The sequence below is a fragment of the Dromiciops gliroides genome, chromosome 4 (assembly GCF_019393635.1).
Source record: "Dromiciops gliroides isolate mDroGli1 chromosome 4, mDroGli1.pri, whole genome shotgun sequence".
In the NCBI taxonomy this organism is placed as follows: domain Eukaryota; kingdom Metazoa; phylum Chordata; class Mammalia; order Microbiotheria; family Microbiotheriidae; genus Dromiciops; species Dromiciops gliroides.
The window spans coordinates 255,745,097-255,768,420 of record NC_057864.1 but is presented as its reverse complement, the minus strand read 5'-3'; the positions used below and the strand labels follow the sequence as shown (position 1 = coordinate 255,768,420).

At 43.0% G+C, this 23,324-nt stretch overlaps 1 protein-coding gene across 4 annotated transcripts; it reads left to right on the top strand.

Annotated features, from left to right (window-relative positions):
* Positions 1-300: 300 nt before the first annotated feature.
* Positions 301-21,970, top strand: MED20 (mediator complex subunit 20). Of its 4 annotated transcripts, none has more exons than XM_043999760.1 (4): positions 303-488; positions 1,815-1,969; positions 9,308-9,561; positions 21,250-21,963. In XM_043999760.1, exons 1-4 carry the CDS (start codon positions 475-477, stop codon positions 21,463-21,465), a joined length of 639 nt encoding a protein of 212 aa, XP_043855695.1. In that variant the 5' UTR covers positions 303-474; the 3' UTR covers positions 21,466-21,963. The 4 variants fall into 4 exon arrangements, with proteins under 4 accessions (XP_043855699.1, XP_043855695.1, XP_043855696.1 ...); XM_043999761.1 differs by lacking the exon at positions 303-488 and adding an exon at positions 511-1,329 and having other exon boundaries at positions 21,250-21,969; XM_043999764.1 differs by lacking the exon at positions 1,815-1,969 and having other exon boundaries at positions 301-488; positions 21,250-21,970.
* The last annotated feature ends 1,354 nt before the right edge of the window (positions 21,971-23,324 follow it).

The following is a 23,324-nucleotide window of genomic DNA, read 5'->3' as shown; positions in this document are numbered from 1 at the left end:
CCTGGCCTCGCCCCCTGAAGTTAGAGTTCACCAGGCCCCGCCCGGGCTCCCCCCCCCCCTGCTGTGCACGATTTGTGTTATCTAAATTGGGCTCATAATTGCTCACTATAGCTGTAGCACTAATTCTGTTTTTGAGATCAGCGTTTAGGTCGCGAGTCAATTCTTGGAAACCTTCTCCCGCCCTGCTCTGGGATAGGGAAAGTGGGTGGAGCTCCCTGTCAGTGACCACCCAAGCCCTGACACTTCTACGGCGGGTGCTTAGGACGCTTTGTTTTATACGTCACTTCCGGGGCCCGATTTAATACATCACTTTCCTCTTCTCCTCTACCCCACCCACTTCTCTCTCCCCAACCCTTCCGTCTACCTCCCACCCAGACCTGGAAACGGGGCTTCCTCCGGGGAGAGCGTAGGGATAGACAAGGCCTCGGCGTCGGGTTCCTCGAACACACACACACTCCCGTGCGGCCCGGCAACATGGGGGTGACTTGGTAGGGCCATGAATGGTGCACGCGGGGCGGGGGGGCAGTTCATTTGGGTAGCGGGGAGATCGCAAAGTGTCTTGGGCACCCAGAGCGGACCGTGGGGGAGGAAGGAGAAGGCACTGCGTCCCCGCAGAGGCCTCCTCCCGACCCGTCCCATTTCCCCGGACTTGCTCTGGTGGGTGAGTGCGGGATGCCCGGACTCTGGTGTGTGTTGGGGCCTTTTCTTTACCGGCTCTCAGCCCCTCCCCCACCCTCCGGGGGCGCTGCGGGACGCGGGCGGGCGTGGGTTTATGCGTGCATGTGCGTGGATTTGGTAGATTAAATAAAAATATAGGCTTTAGAGCTGCTTGTAGACCTTAGAAATCATTTAAGCCAATTCCTTCGTTTTGCTGGATGGTGAAGGGCGGGGGGGAGGCCTTGGAGGTCACTGAGCAGCCGGCTTCAGCCTCTCTTCTTCCCTGGCCTGGCCTCTCGCCGGAGACACGCTACAGTAGAGCCGGACCAAGAGGGCAGGGTTCGAACAGAGCTCTCCTGCCTGACCAGACCTTGATGACCGTCCTCCGGGATCTCGGGAGGGAGCATTATCCCCGGCACTGAAAGGGGGAGGAAGGAGACTGCTTCTGAACGCTGTTGGGCCTAGCTTGGGAAAACCCAGCATGTTGAAGAGCGAAAAGGAGAGACGGCAAGAGAAAACGTGGACTGTGTGTCCTTGTAGTCTGCTTTCCACCTAATGGGGCGAAGGGATCCTTGTCAACCCTCTTATTTCCTTTGGATCCCCAGTGCTTAGCACAGTGCCTCACACATACTGGTGCTTAGTAAATGCAACTTGACCAAGGAAAGGCATCAGGTAAGGGCACAGCTTTTTGGCTCCATACCTGAGAGCTTGTGAAGACCTTTCCTTTTTAGAATTATTTTTGGCACTTGCAAGTTGGTGACTGCCATCTAGTAGTCCCCAGAGTTCAAGCAGCAATCTCCTGGGACCTGGCATGGTGAGGGGAAAGGTATGAAAGCAAAGGGAAGTAGGCAAAAAGCAGGGGGAAAAGGATACCTGCTGCATTGGGAGACTGGAGTTTGCCTCTGATCTACTCAGTCCGATCCTTAGGAACTCTTTATTTTCCTTCTCTTCTTTGGAGAATTCTCAGTTGTGTCAAAGCCATACACGAATTGCATGTAGTGTTTTGCTTCTCACATATGAGCAGTAGCATCTCCCAGCAGGGATGGGACTTTGGCTAGGATGGGACCTGGGGCTTCCAGCTTCCTTTGCTGAATGAGAAGCTTGGGGACTCTCTTCACATCTATGTGGACCCTGAAGGCTCATCATTACCCTTCTAGTGTGTCCCAGATGCCTGTGGCTGAGGGTAAGAGTGTCCAGCAGACCGTGGAGCTCCTGACCAGGAAGTTGGAACTGCTAGGAGCAGAGAAGCAGGGGACATTCTGTGTGGACTGTGAGACCTACCACACAGCAGCTTCTACCATGGGCAGCCAAGGTCAGTGTGTGGTAAGTAGGACAGCTGCAACCTTGCTCAGACTTAGTAGATGCTCCAGATGCTAATGCTCTTAGACATCTTTCTGGCTCAGATAATTTTTGGTTCAAGGTTATTCATGGGTATTTCTGAACTCCTGACACTCAGGTGGCTTTTTTTGTTTTGTTTGTTTGTTGTTGTTGCTGCTACTGTTTGTTTTACAGTCAAGGGGTTGAGAACTAAGAACTCTTTCCACGCTTTTTGTTTGTTTGTTAGCACAAAACTTCCTGTCTTGGAACTCCCTATACTATCACAGAGGATATTTCCTAAGCCTGTCACTTAACTTTGCCATTTACTCAGTTTTAACATACTGCCCACTCTGGGAAGGAAACTCTCTGCTAATGATTTGGATGAAAATACCAAAAAAGTAGAAATGATGAAAAGAATCACAGACTAAGAAGGGAGAGACCTCAAATTGTAGGCCTTTTTCTACTATTAACTTGCTTTGTGAGCTTGGAAAAATCGCTATTTCATCAGCTACATATTGGGAATTACAGTTTAAAGGTTGTTTGGGAGATCAGATGAGAGCATAGATCTGAAAATGTTTTGAAATGTGTTAAGTGGTATACATATGCAAGAAGGTGTTTAGAAAAGAATTCTTATGATCTAATGGGAGGCAAAACCTAGGCACTTAATTAAAATATTTTTAAAGCTTAGTTGTTTTTATCATATTTTTATATTACCTTCATTTTGAATTATAATCTTACTCTCCTCTGCCTACCAAGCTATCCCTTGTAAAAAAAAATGTTCATTTTAGAGAATGTTGGAGGGAAACAGGTCAGCAAAAGCAATCAGCATTTTCACCAATCGTTTCGTATGGAATAGTCCATGCCTATGTAAAGAGGGGAGGAAGCTATGTTTGGGGGCTAAGCTTGGTCACTGTAATTTACATAGCATTTAGTTTCATGTTTTTTGTATTTGTTTTTCTGTTTTTACTGTTAACCTTGTGTATGTTTTGCCTGTTTGTCTGGGGGTGAGAGGGAAAAGAAAATGAATTCCTAGTTCTATTCTGCATCAGTTCCTACAAGTCTCTTTGTGCTTCTCTGAATTCTTGATATTTGTAATTTCTCATCTTCCTCTGAGGGTGCCCCTTGGTCTTCCTTGTTACTGAAGAAATTTTCTATGGTCTTCACCTTTCTCTGTTGGCTCATCTTGCCTTTCTTTTACTAGACTTTGAGCTCCTTAAAGTGGGGCACTGTTTCCAGGCTGCAGTACCCCAAGCTTAAGATGTCCCAGGTGGTATGATTTAAGGAGAATCAGGTTCTTCCCTGGCCCGGCCTGTTTCCTGGTCCTAGATGACCCCAGACCAACTTGCCAATCAACCAGCTTTGTGTGTTGTGGTTGTTAGCTCCGATGAGCCTGTGCCCCTCCCCGACCTGGGCCACTTCTACTGGAGCCTACCACCTGGTTCTCAGCAGGGGTGTAAAATCCAAGTTCTGCTTTAGCACCAGCGTAGACCCCAGTATTCTCTCCCCTGCCCAGGGCTCAGCCCACTCACCAGACTGTGAGCTTAGTTCCAGATGACACTGGTGCTTCAGCTGATTCAGAGGCTCTGGGGGGTCTGTTTCTCTGGTGAGGCCTTCCTGGGACTGGATCTGTGTCAGGGTGACTGTGGGGTTGGGCCTGACTCCTGTATCAGCACAGCAGCTTCCTCCTTCTGACCTTCCAAGCCGTTCTTGGTTAGAAGATGATTTCAGCACATTCTTCTGTGAGTTTTGCTGCTCTGGGCATTTTCCTATGACCTTATTTGGATGTTTTTTTTCGATATTTGTAATTTCTTATAGCATAGTATTCTATTACATTCATATATCAAAGTTTGTCCATTGGTATTCTATTTTGTTTCTCATTCTTTGCTATCAAAAAAATGCTATGAATAATTTAGGGTATATGAGACTTTCTGTTTTTGTCCTCCTTGTGGTTTAAGCTTAGTTGTAGGATCTCTTGGTTGAAGGGTATGGACATTTTTTAGGACTTACAGCTCTTTTGCATGATTCTAAATTGTTTTCCAGAAACTGAGTATTTCACAGTTCCAGCGATATTGTATTAGTGTGCAGGTCTTTCTGAAGCTCCTCCTGACATTGACTTTTCCCGTCTCTTGTCACCTTGACTTATGTCTTGGGTGTGAGGTGAAAACTCAGAGTTGTTTTCATTCGCATTTCTCTTATTAGTCATTTGAAATAATCTTTCTTATGGTTCATAGTCTGCTATTCTTTTTTTGAAGTCTGTTCTCTTTCTTGAACCCCTTTATGGGGGAATAGTTCTTGGGAGTAGCCATGTATCTTTGGTCCCAGTATATCTCAGATATCAGACCCATATCAGAGAGATTAAATGTAACATTTCCCCCCAATCAATGATTTATCTTCTTATTCCAGTTACATTTTGTTCATGTCAAGGCTTTCACATTTTATGTAATTGAACTTGTTGATTTTATCTTTGTAGTTGCTTGTATCCCTTGCTTGGTTAAGCCTTGAACTGTGAAAGATAGCTGATTTCATTGTTTTCTAATTTTTAAATGAACATTTTAAAAGAAAAAACCATGACAAATATAACCTACCAAGCTTTGGTGGTCTTTCCAAGCTAGAAAGGTTTTGACTACCTACCTGTTGGTAAATAGTGTGTCTCTCATACCAGTACCAGTCTAGCTAATTTCAGAGAGGCTCTATTGCCAGAAAGTGGATAAACCACACGATGAATTTTAGGGAGAGATCCAAACTTATGGCTTCATCAGTATGGAGAGCTCCCACCACTGATAACAGATTAACCATCCCTCTATAATTTGTGTTTTCAACAGTTGCCTGGTGCACTGAAAGTGTAAGTAACTTGTTCATGCATCTAGTGTATTTGAGTCAGAACTTGAATTAAGGCTTCCTAGACTCCAGCTGACTGCCATCCACTAAAACATGACACCTCTTTTTTGTCCTCCCTTTTCTATCTTCCTCTCCTGGATTCATGGAATTTAAGATTTGAAAAGGACTTAAGTGGCTGTAAAGTCTAATGACACAAGAAAGGAATTCCTACTAAATCCCACATTACAAATGGTGATCTAACCTTTGCTTGAAGACCTCTAAGAAGGAGGAGCCACCACTTCTTGTGGTAGCCCATTCCACTTAAAGGACAGCTCCAGTTGTTAGGGAGCTTTTCCTGACATTAAGCCTAAATTTGCCTCCATGCAGCTTACCTCCACTGTTCTGGATTCTGACTCTGGGACCAAACAGAATAAATTCCACCCCTGTTGCTCACAAGAGCCCTTCAGGATACTCAAATGTCTCCAGCTTGTTCCCCCTGAGGCCTCTCATTCCTGAGCTAAACGTGCTCAATTTCTTCAACTGATCTGTACATAACGTGGACTTGGGGCCTTCACCGTCCTGGTTGCCCTCCTCTGAGCTCCTCTGTTTATCAGTGTCCTCAGACTTTGGCACTATTGTTCTAGATGAAGGTTGACAAGGTGAGACTCCAGTTCAACTATAACCCTGTGCCCACCTCCCCATTTCTACACTACACTACATTACATCCAAAGATCATAATTTTTTTGGCTTCCAGATCCAGATGAGCTTGCATTTGCCATCTTGCCACTCCCTTCCCCTCAAAAAACATGAGAGTTGGTTTGGTTTTGTTTTTTGTAAGTTTTTATTAGCATGTTGGCTATGGGGCTGGCTGCTTCCGTATAAAACACTGAATAATGCAGGTGTCACTTTGGGTCATGGACTATACAAACTGTACACATGTGGTGCCCTTTGGAAAAGGCTTCTATGGCCCTGAACTGCAAGGAGGGGCTGAGGACCATGCTAGGCTGACTGTGGGGTCTTTTGTGGCAAGGAAGAAGTTTTTCTTTAAATGTCTACTAACATGTAGTGCTATTCCACCTTTTCCTTGCTCCTCCTGCTCCAGGGCACTGAAGAGCTAGGAAATTCATCTTTGTTACTTCTGTCTAGCCATCATGGGATAGACAGAGTCTTGGCCAGGTGTTCCATGGGAGATAGGAAAATGTCTTGGACAGTCCATGGGGAAACACAATTCTGGCCCTGTTGTACACCCAGACACAAAGGGCAGGTGAGGGATAGTGTTGAAAAGAGACTGCATTCCTCAGGAGGGGAGGTTGAAAACATCTTTAGAAATGCTGCAGGTGTGTTGTCATCAACCTGCTTGGTCCTTTTCCTCCCCCATATTTTAATTTTATGTGTGTGTGTGTGTGTGTGTGTGTGTGTGTATATATATATATATATATATACACACACACACACATATATATATATATATGTATATGTATATATATACAAATATATACATATACATACACATGTTTATAAAATTAGTGGGTGATTTTTTTATACCAAAGTGCAAGACTTGACATTTATCCTTGTTGAATTTATCTTTCTACATTCTTCCCAATACTCTACCTGTGAAGATTCCTTTGGATCCTATTACTCTGCCATTGGGCTATCTATCCCTCTCAGGTTTCTTTCATCTGAAAATCTGATGATCATGCCATCTATTCCTTTAAGTCATTGATTAAAAACATTAATTAACATGGATCCAACTCCAGATCCCTGGGCACTCCACTGGAGAATTGAGTCTGTCTATCTAAGCAATATATTTAAGATGTAAACACCTCTGTGTTCCCAATTGTCAATTATCTTCTCAATATAACTTTTTAAAAAACAAAACAAAAAACCCTTTTTGTCTTTTGTTTTTAGCTTCCCTCATTAGCCTCAGCTCATTTTAAATATTTACATTCCTGAAGCTATTTTTATAGGACCCTGCCACACTCTGTTCATCCTGCTACCTGGCTTTGATTCCATCTTTTAAAAATTGAAGTTAGGTGATATTATATATCCACATCAGTCTCTTTAGAAAAATTCTAATTTTTCTCTTATCATTGGAATTATTTCCCTTTGTGCCCTCAGAATTTAATTCTTGAGTATGTACCATTCCCTGTGGTCTGATTTCCACTGTAGCATTTTTGTCTCAGGGATCCTAGTTATCTTTTTTATGAATCCTTTGAAATCCGCTTTCCCCAAATCTAGGATATATGCCAGACTATGCAAAGACTTCCTCTCCATCTCTTTCACAAACTCTAGGAGGAAGTTATCACTTTCTCCCCAGGGTACATATCCTTTCTGCCCAGCAACCAGGTCCTTTCTTTTAGTGAGAACCCAATCCAGAATAGGATCTTACCCTCTTGTGTCCTTCACTTTTTTTTTTTTTTTTTTGCAGGGCAATGAGGGTTAAGTGACTTGCCTAGGGTCACACAGCTAGTAAGTGTCAAATGTCTGAGGCCGGATTTGAACTCAGGTGCTCCTGAATCCAGGGCCGGTGCTCTATCCACTGCACCACCTAGCTGCCCTGTGTCCTTCACTTTTTAAAGAATGAAATTATCGAGAGATACCTTTCTACTTTTCTGGATCTCTCCCTGTGGTCACTCACAGTATTGCAATAAAACTTGGTAAACTGGAAAAAAAAAGAATGAAATTATCACTAAAGCAAGTCAAAAAGTTATCAGCTACTGTTTTCATAAGAAAGAAAGAACTCTAGGAGATATCTGGATAATTTTAAGTCTCCATCACTACTATATCATGCTTCTGTATTAAGCTTGTGATCTGTTTCCCAAGATCTTCATTTATTTCCTCTTTCTGTCCTAGTGGTTTATAGTATGCTCCTGTGATGAAAATCATTATTTCTCCCTTGTTTGATCTTCACCCAAACACTTGGGTGAATACCTTCAGGCTTCTTTTCTTTGTTTTTTGGACTTTATCATATGAGTATACCATCTTAATATAAAATGCTGTTCTATTCCTTCCACCCCTGTTTACCTGTCCTGTTTCTTTTAAATAAGTTGTACCCATCCAGAGCCATGGGTCTCATCCCACCAAATCTCACTGATACCTTTGGGGTCAAATTTGCCTCCATGCTTTAGGATCTCTAGATCCACTTCATCCCTAAACTTTGAGCCTTTGTGTTTAGACAAAACTTTGTGTTTGTGCTGCACACTGTGGGCTTTACTACTTGCTTCTTTCTTTCTTGTATTTTGTCTCTTGTGAAATTGAAAATCTTGACTTTTCTTTCATATTTGTAGCTACTCTGTATGCAATCTGATCTGGCAGTCTTCTCCCTCCTCCTTTTTTAGTTTCAGAGTCTCTTTGATTAGATTTGCAAGACATTTGGCAAACATACTCTTACCTAGCATTTTGTTGGGTATGTTCCATCTCTGGCCAGGCATTTTTCACAATTCTAACCTAACCTTTTCTCTCTTCTTTCCTCTCATCTTTTTTTTTCTTTTTTCACTCTGCATATACGTTATCACAGAGAAAGAATTAATCACGTTAGCCCTCTTTTGGGGCAGTAAGCGGAGGTCTTTCCATACCTAATCAGCTAGTCTTTTCCTTGTACAACAAACAGGCTTGGTTTGGTTCTTGGACCCTTTATGGGTATTATAGAACCTGCTAGAGTTTTGTCTCTGTTAGCATTGGCATGTACTGAAAATTACTAAAACTAACATTATGGTCTGCCTTCAAGTTTTATGCACATCAGAGGAAGCAATAGGACAATAGAAAGAACATCAACTGCAGTCTTGGGTTCACATCCTAACTTGATGCTTAATACTTTTATGTTCTTGGGCTAGTCTTTTAATGTCCGTAGGTCTCAGTTTTCTCATCTATAAAAATGAGGGAATTCAGCTAAATGATCTCTGGAGTTCTTTTCTAACTCTATAGCTATGATCATGTTCTTTTATCCTTTTGATCCTAAGATTTTGGGAAGAGATATGGCTTATATTCATACGGATGTTGCTGGTTCGAGATTCAGTTGTGGGGAGCCATTTAGTTTATATTCCATTTAATTTTGCTATTCCTCATTTTATACCCCATCCTGCCCTTCTGCATAGATGGATGGGGCTCAAACTGTGTGGGGATGGGAACTCACAAGTGTTGTCTTGTACCTTGGGCCTGTGTACTTTCTGCTTCTCACATGGGAACATACTTCTCATGGAAGAAGAGGACAGGTTCCATCTTAGACATAGCTGGTCTAGGTGGCTGAGCATCTCTGGGTGGTGTTTAGGGTTAAGGTGGTTGTTATTTCTTCACTTTTCCATCCTTCCCTCCCTTTCCCTGTAACGACTCTAGGTTTGTCCTGATGCTTCTGGAGAAATGACAAGACTATCAGCAGTAAGGCTCCCTTCTCCCAATATCACAGAACCTTACCCTTGGAAAGAACCCTAAAGAACTCTAGTCTAACCACTTCGCCTTATACCTTGAATGCCACATTGTTCTGGATTTGGTAATGAGTTGGGCCTTTACTTCCTTGTAGGCCAGGCTGGGAAGCTGATGTATGTGATGCACAACTCAGAATACCCTCTAAGCTGCTTTGCCCTCTTTGAGAACGGCCCATGCCTCATTGCCGACGCAAACTTTGATGTGCTCATGGTGAAGCTCAAGGGGTTTTTCCAAAATGCCAAGGCCAACAAGATTGAGACCCGTGGCACCCGCTACCAGTACTGTGACTTCCTCGTGAAAGTGGGCACTGTCACCATGGGGCCCAGCGCTAGAGGCATCTCTGTGGAGGTGAGTCCTTTGGGAAATGGGGTTAAGGACAACCTGGAGGTGACACCCAGCTAAGAATGCTGAAAACTAGTAAATCCTCCAAGTCAGAGGGAGTAAGCTTAGAATGGTTGAACTGGAAGTAAATTTAGACAAAATTTAGCTCAGATCCCTTGTTTTATAGGTGAGGAAAATCAAGCCCAAAAAAGGAAATAATTTAGCCAAGATCATATATACAATGTGTTCCTATATAGTCTATGTTCCTAATTACATCTACCTTTCTACTCATGTGTATCAGATTCCTGCTCCATCGTTTTCTTAGCTACCTGTGTGCTTCTACTCTCTTAGAGACGATAATTCTTAGGAACAGTAGGTAGCTGGGGAAAGGAATTTGGTGTATGGAATAGGGAGAGAGGCAGTGTGGTATAGTGGATTGAGGGCCATGTCTTGAATTCAAGAAGACCTGGTTCAAGTCCTACCCTCTGACAAATGCTAGCTATATAACCCAGAGTTGCTCATCAGACAAGTTGTAGATAGCTATTATCCACAGTTTTCACACTTTCACACTCATAGTTCTCTATATACATGGAACCACATTTCTGGAAAGTGCCTTTTCCTCCCCATTAGACTAGAGAAAGATTAGTTTGCAGAGGAATGGAAGGAAATAGCCGATCTGGGAGGCTAATGACAAGTTGTACTAGCCAATGATGATAGCTAACAATTTATATAATGCTTTACTTTGTATTCAATTTGATCCTCATAGCCTTGTGAGGTAGGTGCAATTATTCTTCGGATTTTACATGAGGAAAAGTACCATAAACACTTCAAATATGTTATATTTATACTTTGTATCTTTCCTAGCACCTGACATAGTCTTCTGTACCTATCTGTGATTAATAACTCTCTGTTGCTGTTTGAGTGTAGAAAGCATAATTACTAGTCCTAAGGGATAGATTTGAAGGGAGCAGGTGTAGAGAGGAGTTGTCTTTGACCATTACCTCTGTAACTATATCTGATATTCCTATTTGTCTTTTTTTTTTTTAATTTATTTTTTTTGGTGAGGCAATTGGGGTTAAGTGACTTGCCTAGGGTCACATAGCTAGTAAGTGTCTGAGGCCGGATTTGAACTCAGGTACTCCTGAATCCAGGGCCAGTGCTTATCCACTGCGCCATCTAGCTGCCCCCTCCTATTTGTCTTTGATATCCTCTAGGATAGTGATTGGCAGCTTTTTAGAAATGATATGCCTAGGTTCTAAGTCTTTTCCTTCTAGAATGCCAGCCACCATCTCATAAAGCTCTAGAATGGGATTATATTTATTTTTTGCCTTTATACTGATTCCTAACCCTTAGAGAGCAGTGATAACTCATTGAAATGGTGAACAAAGGAGAATGTAGTGACAGTTGGCCTTTAGGCTGATAAAAATCAATCCATGTGTCATAAGTTTACTTATCAACAGATATTTATTAAGCTGTTACCGTATTCAAGGCATATTTCTTTGTCCATCAAATTAACAAACTTAAAGGAAAATAAGTCTTATTAATTTTACCTTTCCCATGGCACCTGAGAGATCCCTGGATTTTTTTTTTTTTTAACAATTAAGGGAAACCAAGTGATACAGCAACAACTTTTTGCGTAGAATATAGCATTCTGAACCCATACTCTCTCTCCCACCTTTTGGCTGAGAGGAAGAGGGAAATGTATGTAGTCAAGGTTCCCTGAAACAAGATTGATGATTACATTTAATCCAAATTCTGGTGTCTTTCAATGTTTTAACAAATATTAAGAACTACAGTGTAAGAAGCGAAGTGAAATACACATTTTAGCTAAGACCTGTCACTGTCCTCATGGAGCTTACATTGCAGAAGGGGGAGAGGACAGCAATAGAAACAGCTTTAATAAATACATTACATGGTAAGTGTGTCAGAGAGGTGCAAAGTGAAGTGCTATTAATGGGGGGGGGGAGCCATATGTAACTCACTTTAAGGTTTACAGAATGTTTTCTTCACAACAGTCCTATGCAGTCATGTGACTGTTATCTCCATGTAACATGAAGAAATAGGATTAGGGAAGAGAAAGGGCTTATCCCATGGTAACAAAAGTCAGATGCAATAGCTAAGGTATCATGTTGAGCTGGGGCCTTGAAGGATGGTTAGAATTTAATCATCTCTTATAGAATGAATGAAATTTTCAAATCCTTTTCATTTTAAAAAGCCTTATTTGTATAGATACTTTAATTTTGTCACTTTTTTCTTTTTTTTTTTTTTTGGCAACATTTATTTTATTTTTTCCAGTTACATGTAAGTGTAGTTTTCAACATTCATTTTCATAAGATTTAGAACTTCAAATTTTTCTTCTTCCCTCCTCTACAAGACAGCAACCAGGTTATATATATACAATCCACAAGTGTTTTTTTTTTTTATCAGTTCTTTCTATGGGGGTGCATAGTAAGCTTCCTCATTAGTCCCTTGGGATTGCATTGCTGAGAGTAGTTAAGTCATTCACAGTTGCTCACTGAACAACACTGCTGTCACTATGCACAATGTCTTCCCAGCTCTGCTCACTTCACTATACATAAGTTCATGAATCTTTCCAGGTTTTTCTGGGATCATCCTGTTTGTCATTTCCTATAGCACAAGACCATTCCACCACAATCATATAGCACAGCTTTTTCCATCATTCCTCAATTGATGGACATTCCCTTGATTCTCAATTCTTAACCACCACAAAGAGTTGCTATAAATATTTTTTGTACAATTTTTCCCCCTTTTCTCTTTTTCATGATTACTATTGTTAACTGTTTCCCTTCCATCCTCTTCCCTTTCCCATGACATTTATTCTATTATCTATCTTCTTTCATCCTATCCCTCTTCAAAAGGGATTTGCTTCTGTCTGTCCCCTCCCACAATCTACCCTTTTGCCCCTCTCTCTTAATCCCCTTCCCCTCCTATTTTCCTACAGGGTTAGAGAGATTACTCCACCCAATTGAGTATGTATGTTATTCCCTCCATTAGCCAATTCTGCTGAGATTGAGGTCTTTAAGCCAATTCTGATGAGTGTTAGGCTCATTTACTGCCCAGATTAAATAGATTACTCCACCCAGTTGGGTGTTTCTGTTAGCCCCTCCTTGAGGCAGCTCTGAGGAGTTTAAGGTCTTTGAGCCTTTTCTGATGAGTATAAAATTCATTTACTGCCCTGCTCCTCTCCCATCTCTTCTCCCACTCCATAAGCCTTTTCCTGTTTCTTTCATGTAGGATTTCACTTCTGCCTTTCCCCCTCCCCCAGTGCATTCCCCTCACCCCTCAATTTAACTCTAAAGATGGCATCATGGGGAAGCTAGGTGGACAAAGCATCCACCCTGGACCCAGGGGGATCCCAGCCCAAACTCGTCCTCAGACAAAAGACAGTCACCCACTGCATGACCCCAGGTATGTCCCCCAACTCCAGTTTTTTATGGTTCTCTTGAGTCTTGTATTTGAAAGTCAGATTTGCCATTCAATTCAGGTCTTTTCATCACAAATATCTGAAAGTCCTCTTTTTCATTAAAGTCTCATTTTTTCCTCTGATAGATTATGCGCAGTTTTGCTGGGTAAATGATTTTTGGTTGTAATCCCAATTCCTTTGCCCTTTGGAATATCATATTCTATGCCCTCCAGTCCTTTAATGTAGAAGCTGCTAGATCTTGTGCTATCCTGACTGGGGCTTCACAGTACTTGAATTCTTTCTTTTTGGCAACTTGCAATATTTTCTCCTTGACCTGAGAACTCTTCCTTGTCACTAAAGAAAGTTTCTATGGTCCTCACCTCTCTGTCTGCTCATCTTGCCTTTCTTTCTTTTCTTTCTTTTTTTTTTTTTTGTGGAGCAATGAAGGTTAAGTGACTTGTCTAGGGTCACACAGCTAATAAGTGTCAAGTGTCTGAGGCCGGATTTGAACTCAGGTCTTCCTGAATCCAGGGCTAATGCTTTATCCATTCTGCCATCTAGCTGGCCCCATCTTGCCTTTCTTTTACTTGACTTTTAGTTTCTTAAAGTGGGGCACTGTTTCCAGGCTGCGGTATCCCAAGCTTCAGAAGTCCCAGGTGGTATGATTTAAGGAGGATCAGGTTCTTCACTGGACCTGGCCCGTTCCCTGGTCCTAGATGACCCCAGACCAACTTGCTAATCAACCAGCTTTGTGTGTTGTGGTTGTCAGTTCTGATGAGCCTGTGCCCCTCCCCCACCTGGTCCACTGCTACTCAAGCGTACCTTCTGGTTCTCAGCAGGGGTGAAAAACCCAATTTCTGCCTCAGCACCAGCGTAGACCCCAGTATTCTCTCCCCTGCCCAGGGCTCAGCCCACTCACCAGACTGTGAGCTTAGTTCCAGACGACACTGGTGCTTCAGCTGATTCAGAGGCTCTGGGGGTCTCCTTCTCTGGTGAGGCCTTCCTGGGACTGGATCTGTGTCAGGGTGACTGTGGGGTTGGGCTCCACTCCTGTATCAGCACAGCAGTTCCCTCCTTCTGACCTTCCAAGCTGTTTTTGGTTAGAAGATGATTTCAGCACATTCTTCTGTGGGTTTTGCTGCTCCAGGCATTGCCCTATGGCATTATTTTGATGTTTTTTGGAGCGATGATGTCATGAGTTCGAGAGCTGCCTTTCTTCTACCATCTTGGCTCTGCCCCAGAAGAATCGTCATTTTTATTTCTAAATATCCTTAATTAAGCTAATCCTTGTAACAAATACTGAAAAAGTAAAAAATGTAGCAAAACTAATCAACATATCAACCATTTTTGGACAGCATGTGGAATATTGTATGGTATATGCAGTATTGTACATCTGTAGTTCTCCACCTCTTCAGTGAAGGAAATCCATAGGTGCATTTTCTCAGTTCTTCAGCACTAAGCTTGCCTGTACAATCATGCCTCAACCTCTTTTTTCTTCCATCTATTACATATCTTTGAACTTGATGAAGATACACAGCACTCTCTTTTCTTCCCCCACTTCTTGCCAACCCCATATGCCCAACTGTATAGTGCATTTGCCCATATGACACCTTCCCACTTTCTTCCTCCATGATTACCTTCAATATGAAATCTGACCTTCCAACTTTACAGAAATTGAAAAAGTGGAGTGGGAAAATTCAAAAGTAATGTAATGATATATCAGGTGTGTATTTAGACATAGAGCTCAACCCCCCTATTGAATACTGGCTCCCTGTCTTGGGGTGGGGGGGCATAGGACCTCCTTCCACCAGGGTGGACAGTTTTTTTTTGTTTTTTTTTAATAAAGTATTTTTTTTTCCCATTACGTGTAAAGATAGTTCTCAACTTTTGTTTATACAAGCTTTCCAATTTCAGATTTTTCTCCCTTCCTCCCCTCCCTGTCCCCTCCCCTAGACAGCAGGTAATCTGATATAGGTTATATATATATATATATATATATATATACACACACACACACACACACACACACACACACACACAATAACATTAAACATATTTCTGCATTAGTCATGTTATAAGAGAAAAATCAGAGCAATGACGAAAAACCTCAAAATAGGAAAACATCAGCACCAAAAACAAAAGAAATAGTATGGTTCATTCAGCATCTACTCCACAGTTCTTTTTTTTTTTTCCCCTGAATTTGGAGATCCTCTTCTATCATGAGTTCCCTGGAACTCTTTTGTACCATTGCATTGGTGAGAAGAATATAGTCCATCACAGTAGGTCAGCACTCAATGTTGATGATATTGTGTACAATGTTCTTCTGGTTCTGCTCATCTCACTCATCATCAGCTCACGTAAGACCCTCCAGGTTTCTCTGTACTCCTCTTGCTCATCGTTTCTTACAGCACAATAGTATTTCACTGTATTCATATACCACAACTTGTCCAGCCATTCCCCAATTGATGGGCATCCCCTTACCTTCCAGTTCCTTGCCACCACATAAAGAGCAGCTATAAATATTTTTGTACATGTGGGTCCCTTTCCCCTTTCCCCTTTCCATGATTTCTTTGGGAAAAAGACCCAAAAGTAGTATTGCTGGGTCAAAGGGTATGCACAGCTTTATAGCCCTTTGGGCATAATTCCAAATTGCTCTCCAGAATGGTTGGATCAGTTCACAGCTCAGGGTGGACAGTTCTTAACACAATATTTGACCTGTGGGTTCCTTGTAAGGGATTCCAAGGATCACTGACTTGAGACAGCAATTGAAAGTCATGGCTGTCTCTCTGTTCCTCTCACTAATAAACACAGCCTTGTCCCTCCCCAGTCCTTTGTCCTCCTCTCTCCTCTCCTACCAGCCCTCTGGAAATCATCCTCTATACTTTCTTTTTGCACCAGACCTCTGATTTCATCAATTAGGGATCTCCTAGGAAGGGGCACCTTCTGCTAGTGCATGTGGTGTCTTCTTTCTCATTTCTAGTCTGGAGCAGCAAAGGTAAAGTGGCATTCTCAGGACCCTGCAGCTCCAGTATGTTTAGGAAGTGGGACTTAGACTCAGACCTGCTCTCCAGCTATCACACCATGTTGCCTCTCTCCTTGATTGGTCACAAACCTATTCCTTTCCCATTCATTCTATTTTCTGGTGCTCCCTGAAAGCATAGCTTTCTTAAGAGGATGTCACATCCCCAGGTACCCTCCCTAAGATTATCTGCTCCTCTTCTCATATCTCCAGGCACATAGGACCAAGAAGAAATGCCATTTTTGATTGGTGTACTCCCTATTTTCCACCACCACTTTTAGACTCTTCCTCTGCTGCCATCACTTAGCAACCTCCCCATGTCCTTTAAAACTCGCTAAATCTCTTGAGATCCTTCTTGTTGCTATCTGCTAACCTCTCTAGTTCACTCTTGCTCCTCATTATGTTCAGTACCTTATCTACAGTCTTTCCATCTCTGTCCCCTTCACACACATCTTCTCTCCAAGAGGCTCAGCCTACTTAATTATCATGACCTCTCTCCAGCCTACCTCATCCCAGCAGAGTGGTCAGACTTTTGATTGTCTGCACCTACTCAGTTGAATTTGCCCCATGGGCTGAAATTCTTGCCCAAAATATTCAGGTATGCTAGTTGAGAAAGGGTATACTAGAGTCCATACCTACATGGAATTTTTGTTGTACTCTGGGAGGATTGTTTATGCCTGAGAAAAAAGGAGAATCACAGCTACCTGTGTGTGCTGTGGTACCATCCCATTGCTCCCTCTCTTTTCATCATTGTCCTAAGTGTCCTAGGAGTTTTCACTCAGGCTGGTAGCAGCTAGTCTCCTTAGGTCATGCCACAGGTGATCAGCCTTGTCTCTTGCTCCGAAGGAGGCCTGATTAGCCAGAAAAAAGTCATGTTTTAGGAGTAGCAGGGAGGGTTGTATGGAAGTAGAACTACCCAATATGTGTGTAACATCGTGGTGGGTACTTTGGGAGGATGTGAGGAGGCACATGGACTTTTCCTTCAGTATCACCTTCCTATAATGGTCATAAACATCCCTTTTCAGAAACTTGGCATGACCTCCCTTTGCTTGCATCATAAATTACAGGCTCCTGATACTTGGGTATGCGGAGCTTTCCATAGTCTGGCTTCAGCTTACCTTTCTGAATCTTGTTTTATGCTTTCTGTTGAAGGTCTCCATCTTCATAAGTCTGACACAGGTCACACCTCCTCCATGAAGTCTTCCCTCATGACTCAGCTCTCTGTTCTCATGTTTCTCATAGCAGTTTGCCTGGACCTTTATTTCCATTCATTCATTTAATCAATCATTCAATAAGTATTTCTTGAGTGCCTGTTTTGTGTCAGGCAGGGGATAATGACTGGGGAAACAAATACAAAAATGAAATGGTTCCTGCTGTCAAAGATAAACATGTAGATTGCAAATTAACTTGAGGCACAGTGAATAGAATCCTGGTCCTGAAGTCCACAAGACCTGAGTTCAGATTCTGCCTGGGGTACAAATTGTATGACCCTGGGCAAGTCTCTTAACATTTCTCAGTCTCAATTTTATCCTCTATAAAATGAGGATAATAATAGCACCCACCCTCCCAGAGTTGTTGTGAGTATTAAGAAGGATGAGTATTTGTATAGCACTTTGGAGCTTTTAAGTGCTGTGTAAAATGCTAGCTCCTGAGATTACTCTTATTAACTGCAAGATATATGCAAAGTAATTTCTTGTGGGAGGGCATTAGCAATAAGGGGATCAAACTAGGCCTGCTGGAGGTAGAACTTAAACTGAGCTTAGAAAGAAGCTAGAGATTATTTGAATTGGAGGTGAGTAGGAAGTGCATGTCAGGCATGGGATAGTCTGTGCAAAGTCCGAGGGATGGAAGATGGAATGTTGTGTGAAGGGAACAACAAACAGCTAGTTTAGTTGGAATGTAAAGTATGTGAAGGAGAACAATGTTCAGTAAGCCTCAAAAGGTAGGGTAGTGCCAGATGGTTTAGGGATTTAAAGGCCAGAGGAGTTTATATTTTATCCTAGTGACAAAAGAGAACCCCTGGAGAATTCTTGAGCAGGAAAAGGAGATGCTCAGATCTCTGCTTCCTGAATGGAGAAGGGAAGGGAATTTACATAAATGTGCTAGGCACTGTGCTAAGAGGTTTAATGAATTTTGGTTCTAATGCTATGGAGAGGGGAGAGAGGAGGCTGGAAGCCAAATTAGGAACTTACTGCAGTAGTCCAGGCAAGAGGTGATAGCAGCCTGAAGTAGGGTGGTGGTTCTGAGTGGAGAGAGGGGACTGGATGTGAGGTAGGGGTGTGTGTGTGTGTGTGTGTGTGTGTGTGTGTGTGTGTGTGTGTGTGAGAGAGAGAGAGAGAGAGAGAGAGAGAGAGAGAGAGAGAGAGAGGCAGGCAATTGGAGTTAAGTGACTTGCCCAGGGTCACACAGCTAGCAAGTGTCTGAGGCCAGATGTGAACTCAGGTTCTCCTGACTCCAGGGTCTATGTTCTATCCATTGTGCCACCTAGCTGCCCCTGGATGTAAGATATATTTTAGAGAGAGACTCAATGAAGATTTGAGTACTAATTGGATCAGAGAGGATCATCAAGGATGATCTCATGGTTGCCAGTCTGAGTGATTGGCAGGATGGTGCTCCCCCTAATGGAAATGGGAAACTTAGGAAGAAGACAGATTTTAGGGGAAAGATATGGAATACACTTTCAGATGTCAGAGATTATGATACCTATGTGAATTCATTTGGAAATGTGCAATAGGCAGCTAGGGGTGTGGGAGTGGAACTTAGGATAGAGAACTAGGTTTAGATATATAGATTTGGGAGACATTTGGTAAAAAATGACCATTAAACCCATGGGAGGTGATGAAATCACTTAGCAGTCAGCCATTAATAAAGAAGTCGGCCTTCTCAAGAACAGAGCCTTTGGAAGTTGACTGAGGAGAAGTACTCAGACAGGTAGGAGGAGAACCAAGATATGGCAGTGTTACAAAAATGCAGAGAGAAGAGAGTATCCAAAGGGAAAGGGGGTTAATAATGTTAAATGCTTCAGAAAAGTCCAAAGGGATGAAGATTAAGACAAGGCCATCAGATTTTGCTATTAAGAGATCTTTGGTAACTTGAAAGAAAACTGTTTGAGTTCAGTTATAAAGTGAGAAGCCAGATTGCAAATGATTGAAGTTTGACAATTCAAAAATAATTCTGAGAAAAATAATTTCTGGGTAATTTAATCATTTTATTAATAAGGTTACCAAGGGGCAGCTAGGTGGCGCAGTGGATAAAGCACCAGCCCTGGATTCAGGAGGACCTGAGTTCAAATCCAGCCTCAGACACTTAACACTTACTAGCTGTGTGACCCTGGGCAAGTCACTTAACCCTCATTGCCTTGCAAAAAAACCCAACAACAACAACAACAACAACCAAAACCAACATACAAACAAACAAAAAATAAGGTTACCACGGTTTTAATAAAAGGATGGTCATTTGGTCATCTCTCTAAGTAAGACAAAAGACCCCTCGTGTTGGTGGGCTCACAGTTTATATGCCCTTTGAAGAATATGTGAGTAGGTGTTCCTGAGGGGTGCTAATCAATTCTGAGGGTCTTGGGGCATGTGACTCAGGTCACCCAAATCTTGGTCAAAGAGACATCAATTTCCTATCACCTGTCTTGATGATTAGGGGTAATCAATGTTTTCTCAGACCTTTCTGAGCAAAAAATACATCTATGTGGGGCAGCTAGGTGGTGCCACAGTGGTTAAAGCACTGGCCCTGAATTCAGGAGGACCTGAGTTCAAATACGGCCTCAGACAATTGACACTATCTGTGTGATCCTGGGCAAGTCACTTAACTCTCATTGCCCTGCAAAAAAAAAAAAGAAGAAAAGGGGTAGGTAGGTAGTGCGGTGGATAAAGCACCGACCCTGGATTCAGGAGGACCTGAGTTCAAATCCAACCTCAGACACTTGACACTTACTAGCTGTGTGACCCTGGGCAAGTCACTTAACCCCAGTTGCCTCACCAGAAAAAAAAGAAAGAAAGAAATATATCTGTTTGCCCAAACTTGGAATTTCTTTTACTGTCTGATTAGATCTTGGCCTGGGTAAATCTTTTTTTTTGGCAAGGCAATGAGGGTTAAGTGACTTGCCCAGGGTCACACAGCTAGTAAGTGTCAAGTGTCTGAGTCCTGGATTTGAACTCAGGTCCTCCTGAATCCAGGGCAGGTGCTCTATTCACTGTGCCACCTAGCTGACCCTGGGTAAATAAAGAGAGATTTCCCGTACTGGTTGGTTTCTGGATGAGGAAAGGGGAAAAGGGGGAAAAACCTTGGTCTTTAATACAATAATTAGTTATTAAATACAAGGGAGAAATACTCATTTTTCAGAAGTGAGAGGAGAGGTCTTAGAGATCATGAGTATAAATTACTTTTTCTACAAGTGTGGCTATGGAATAGAAGAGGGAGAGATTGCTGTATCAGAGCTTGATAGGTTGCTACATTTTGTTTTTTTTGGCTGGGCAATGAGAGTTAAGTGATTTGCCCATGGTCACACAGCTAGTAAGTGTCAAGTGTCTGAGGCTGGATTTGAACTCAGGTACTCCTGAATCCAGGTCTGGTGCCTTATTCACTGTGCCACCTAGCTGCCCCCTGTTGCTACATTTTTAAAGGATGGAGAAGATTTGGGCATGATTTAAATAACAGGTAGTTAGCCAGTGGATAAGAAGAGATTGAAAGTTAGGGATTTTTTCAGTCCTTTGTACTTATTTCCTCATATTTACTCTTTTTTTTTTTTTTTTGCGGGGGCAATTGGGGTTAAGTGACTTGCGGGGGCAATTGGGGTTAAGTGACTTGCCCAGGGTCACACAGCTAGTAAGTGTCAAGTGTCTGAGGCTGGATTTGAACTCAGGTCCTCCTGAATCCAGGACCGGTGCTCTCTATCCACTGCGCCACCTAGCTGCCCCATATTTACTCTTATTATAATTAGTCGTATATATCTTTTCCCTGCTATTAGATTATAACTTGCTTAAGAGAGAGGATCAGTGTCATATCTTACTAATATACCCCTAGCATAGAGAGGCAGCTGTGATGGATGTAGTCAGTTTAGAAACAGAACATTGGTTGAAATCTCACTTCTGTGACCTCAGGCAAGTCAGTTCAACCTTCTGAGTCTTATTTTTCTTATCTGTTAAGTGGAGGGTTGGACTAGATGATCTTCAACTCTAAATCCCATGATTTTAGAGCTTGCAGGTACTAGGCACTTGACTGAATCAAACTATTCTCAGTCATATGTTCTTTTGGCCCCTAGGTGGAGTATGGCCCCTGTGTGGTGGCTGGTGACTGCTGGAACCTGCTCTTGGAGTTCCTGCAGAGTTTCCTGGGCAGCCACAATCCCGGGGCACCATCGGTGCTTGGGAATAGACACGACGGGGTGTATGGTCCTGCTGACACCATGGCCCAGTATATGGAACTCTTCAACAAGATTCGAAAACAGCAGCAGGTGCCTGTGGCTGGGATCCGTTAGTGAGTGGGGAGCTGCAGAGCGATGGGCGTTACCAGGGTGACTCCACAGGAGATGAAGGTGCTTCATCCCAGCCCCTGACCCTTGGAACCCAGGACAGAAAGTCCAGCCTTCTTGTCTTCCTCTGAACATGCAACTGTGGCTTCTTGTATGAGGCTTTGTAACACCCCCCGCCCTGCACAGCTTGCGTGCACACACCCCCACACACACACCCTTTGCCCACACCCATGTACAGTGGTCTTAGAATGAGCCTTGTTGCTCTTGACCTATGGGGGGGGGGGCAGAGAACTGTGGATGATGGAGAAGTTGGAGCTTTTCCCTCCTCTTTCAGGAAGACAGGCCGGGGGTGGTATCCTTGGCTTGGTTTGGCAACTGCCTTCGGCCTCCTGTTCTCTCTGGCTGCTGTGGCCTTGGCCCAGTTCCCCATTTGGATGGGCTGTTTTTATATTCTGATCATTCTGTAATAAAAGTTTGTTCCTTTGGTCTAAGGATATGGCTGGGTTTCTGAAATGGAGATGGGTGTGGGAGTCTAAGTGTCCTTACAGTATTCTTGTTTGTGTTCTGCTGAGTTTTGCTGAAGTGATTTGGTGAACTGGCTTGTCTGGGGTGCTTGCTGATCTGCCTTAGCTCTCCTCTGGGGCTTGGAAGTTGTCCCCAGGCGTCTTTGTTTTTGGCTGCTGTTTTGCAGCTTTTCTTTGCAGCCTTTGTGTGTGTATGAGATGATAGGCAGGGACACCTGAGCTGTTTGATAAATCATTTCCATTATAATTCCATTCTAATCACTCCGGGAAATGAATCTGCCCTCCCTTTAAATGACTAACATCAGAACCAAATATCTTCCTCATTGACCTTGTCTTGAAGTTTATGTAGGATTTTCCTCCTACTTCCTCCACCTTTTCACCTCCAGATGGTCCAAGAACAGCCTATATCCTTATCCCCATCTCTTTTTCCATCTTCTCGTCTGTAGCTAGTCCGTGGGAAACTTGGGAATTAGTGGGGACCCTGGTAGTTTCCAAGCCAGAGCAGATACCATAGCTTGTGCTGCAGAAAGCTTGGCCTGGGCAAGACAAGACTTAGGGGGGATACAATAGCTGTCTTCAAGTTTGTGATAGGCTGTCCTGTGAAAGATGGATGCATTAAACTTGTTTTGCTTGACCTCGGAGGAGGAAACTATAAGCAAGAGATAGAAGGAAGTTGCAGGAAGACAGATTTCAGTTTGATATCAGGAAAAACTTCCTCATAACTAATTAGAGGTTATCCAAAAGTAGAAAGGGCCGCCAAAGGTGGCTCGGGTTCCCTATCCAAGGAAGGGAGGCAGAAGCCAACTCTAGGGCCATTCACCAGGTGTGCTGGAAGGATATTCTTGCTCATATTTGGGCTGGATCACATGGCACCAGTATTTCTTTTCAATTCATGAGAGACTGTGATTCTTTAAATGTTAAAGCCAGAGGAGACTTTAGAAATGATTCAGTTCAACTCTCATTTTCATGGAAGAGGAAAACCAGCCAAGAGAGGGGAAGCCTGTACTCACATGAGGAATAGGGAAGGAGTCTTCCGGTCTGGTGAGCTTTCTTTTTTTTTGTTTGTTTTTGGTGAGGCAATTGGGGTTAAGTGACTTGCCCAGGGTCACACAGCTAGTAAATGTCAAGTGTCTGAGGCCGGATTTGAACTCAGGTACTCCTGACTCCAGGGCCAGTGCTCTATCCACTGCGCCACCTAGCTGCTCCTTCTGGTGAGCTTTCTGCTACACCCTTTCTAGCTCCCTATGCCACTTTGGCTCGTTTTCCTTTAGCTTTACTTTCTCTTCTGGCTGTTGCCATGGTCCCTCCTGATGGCAGACCCAGGTTAGGGGCCAGAAATGT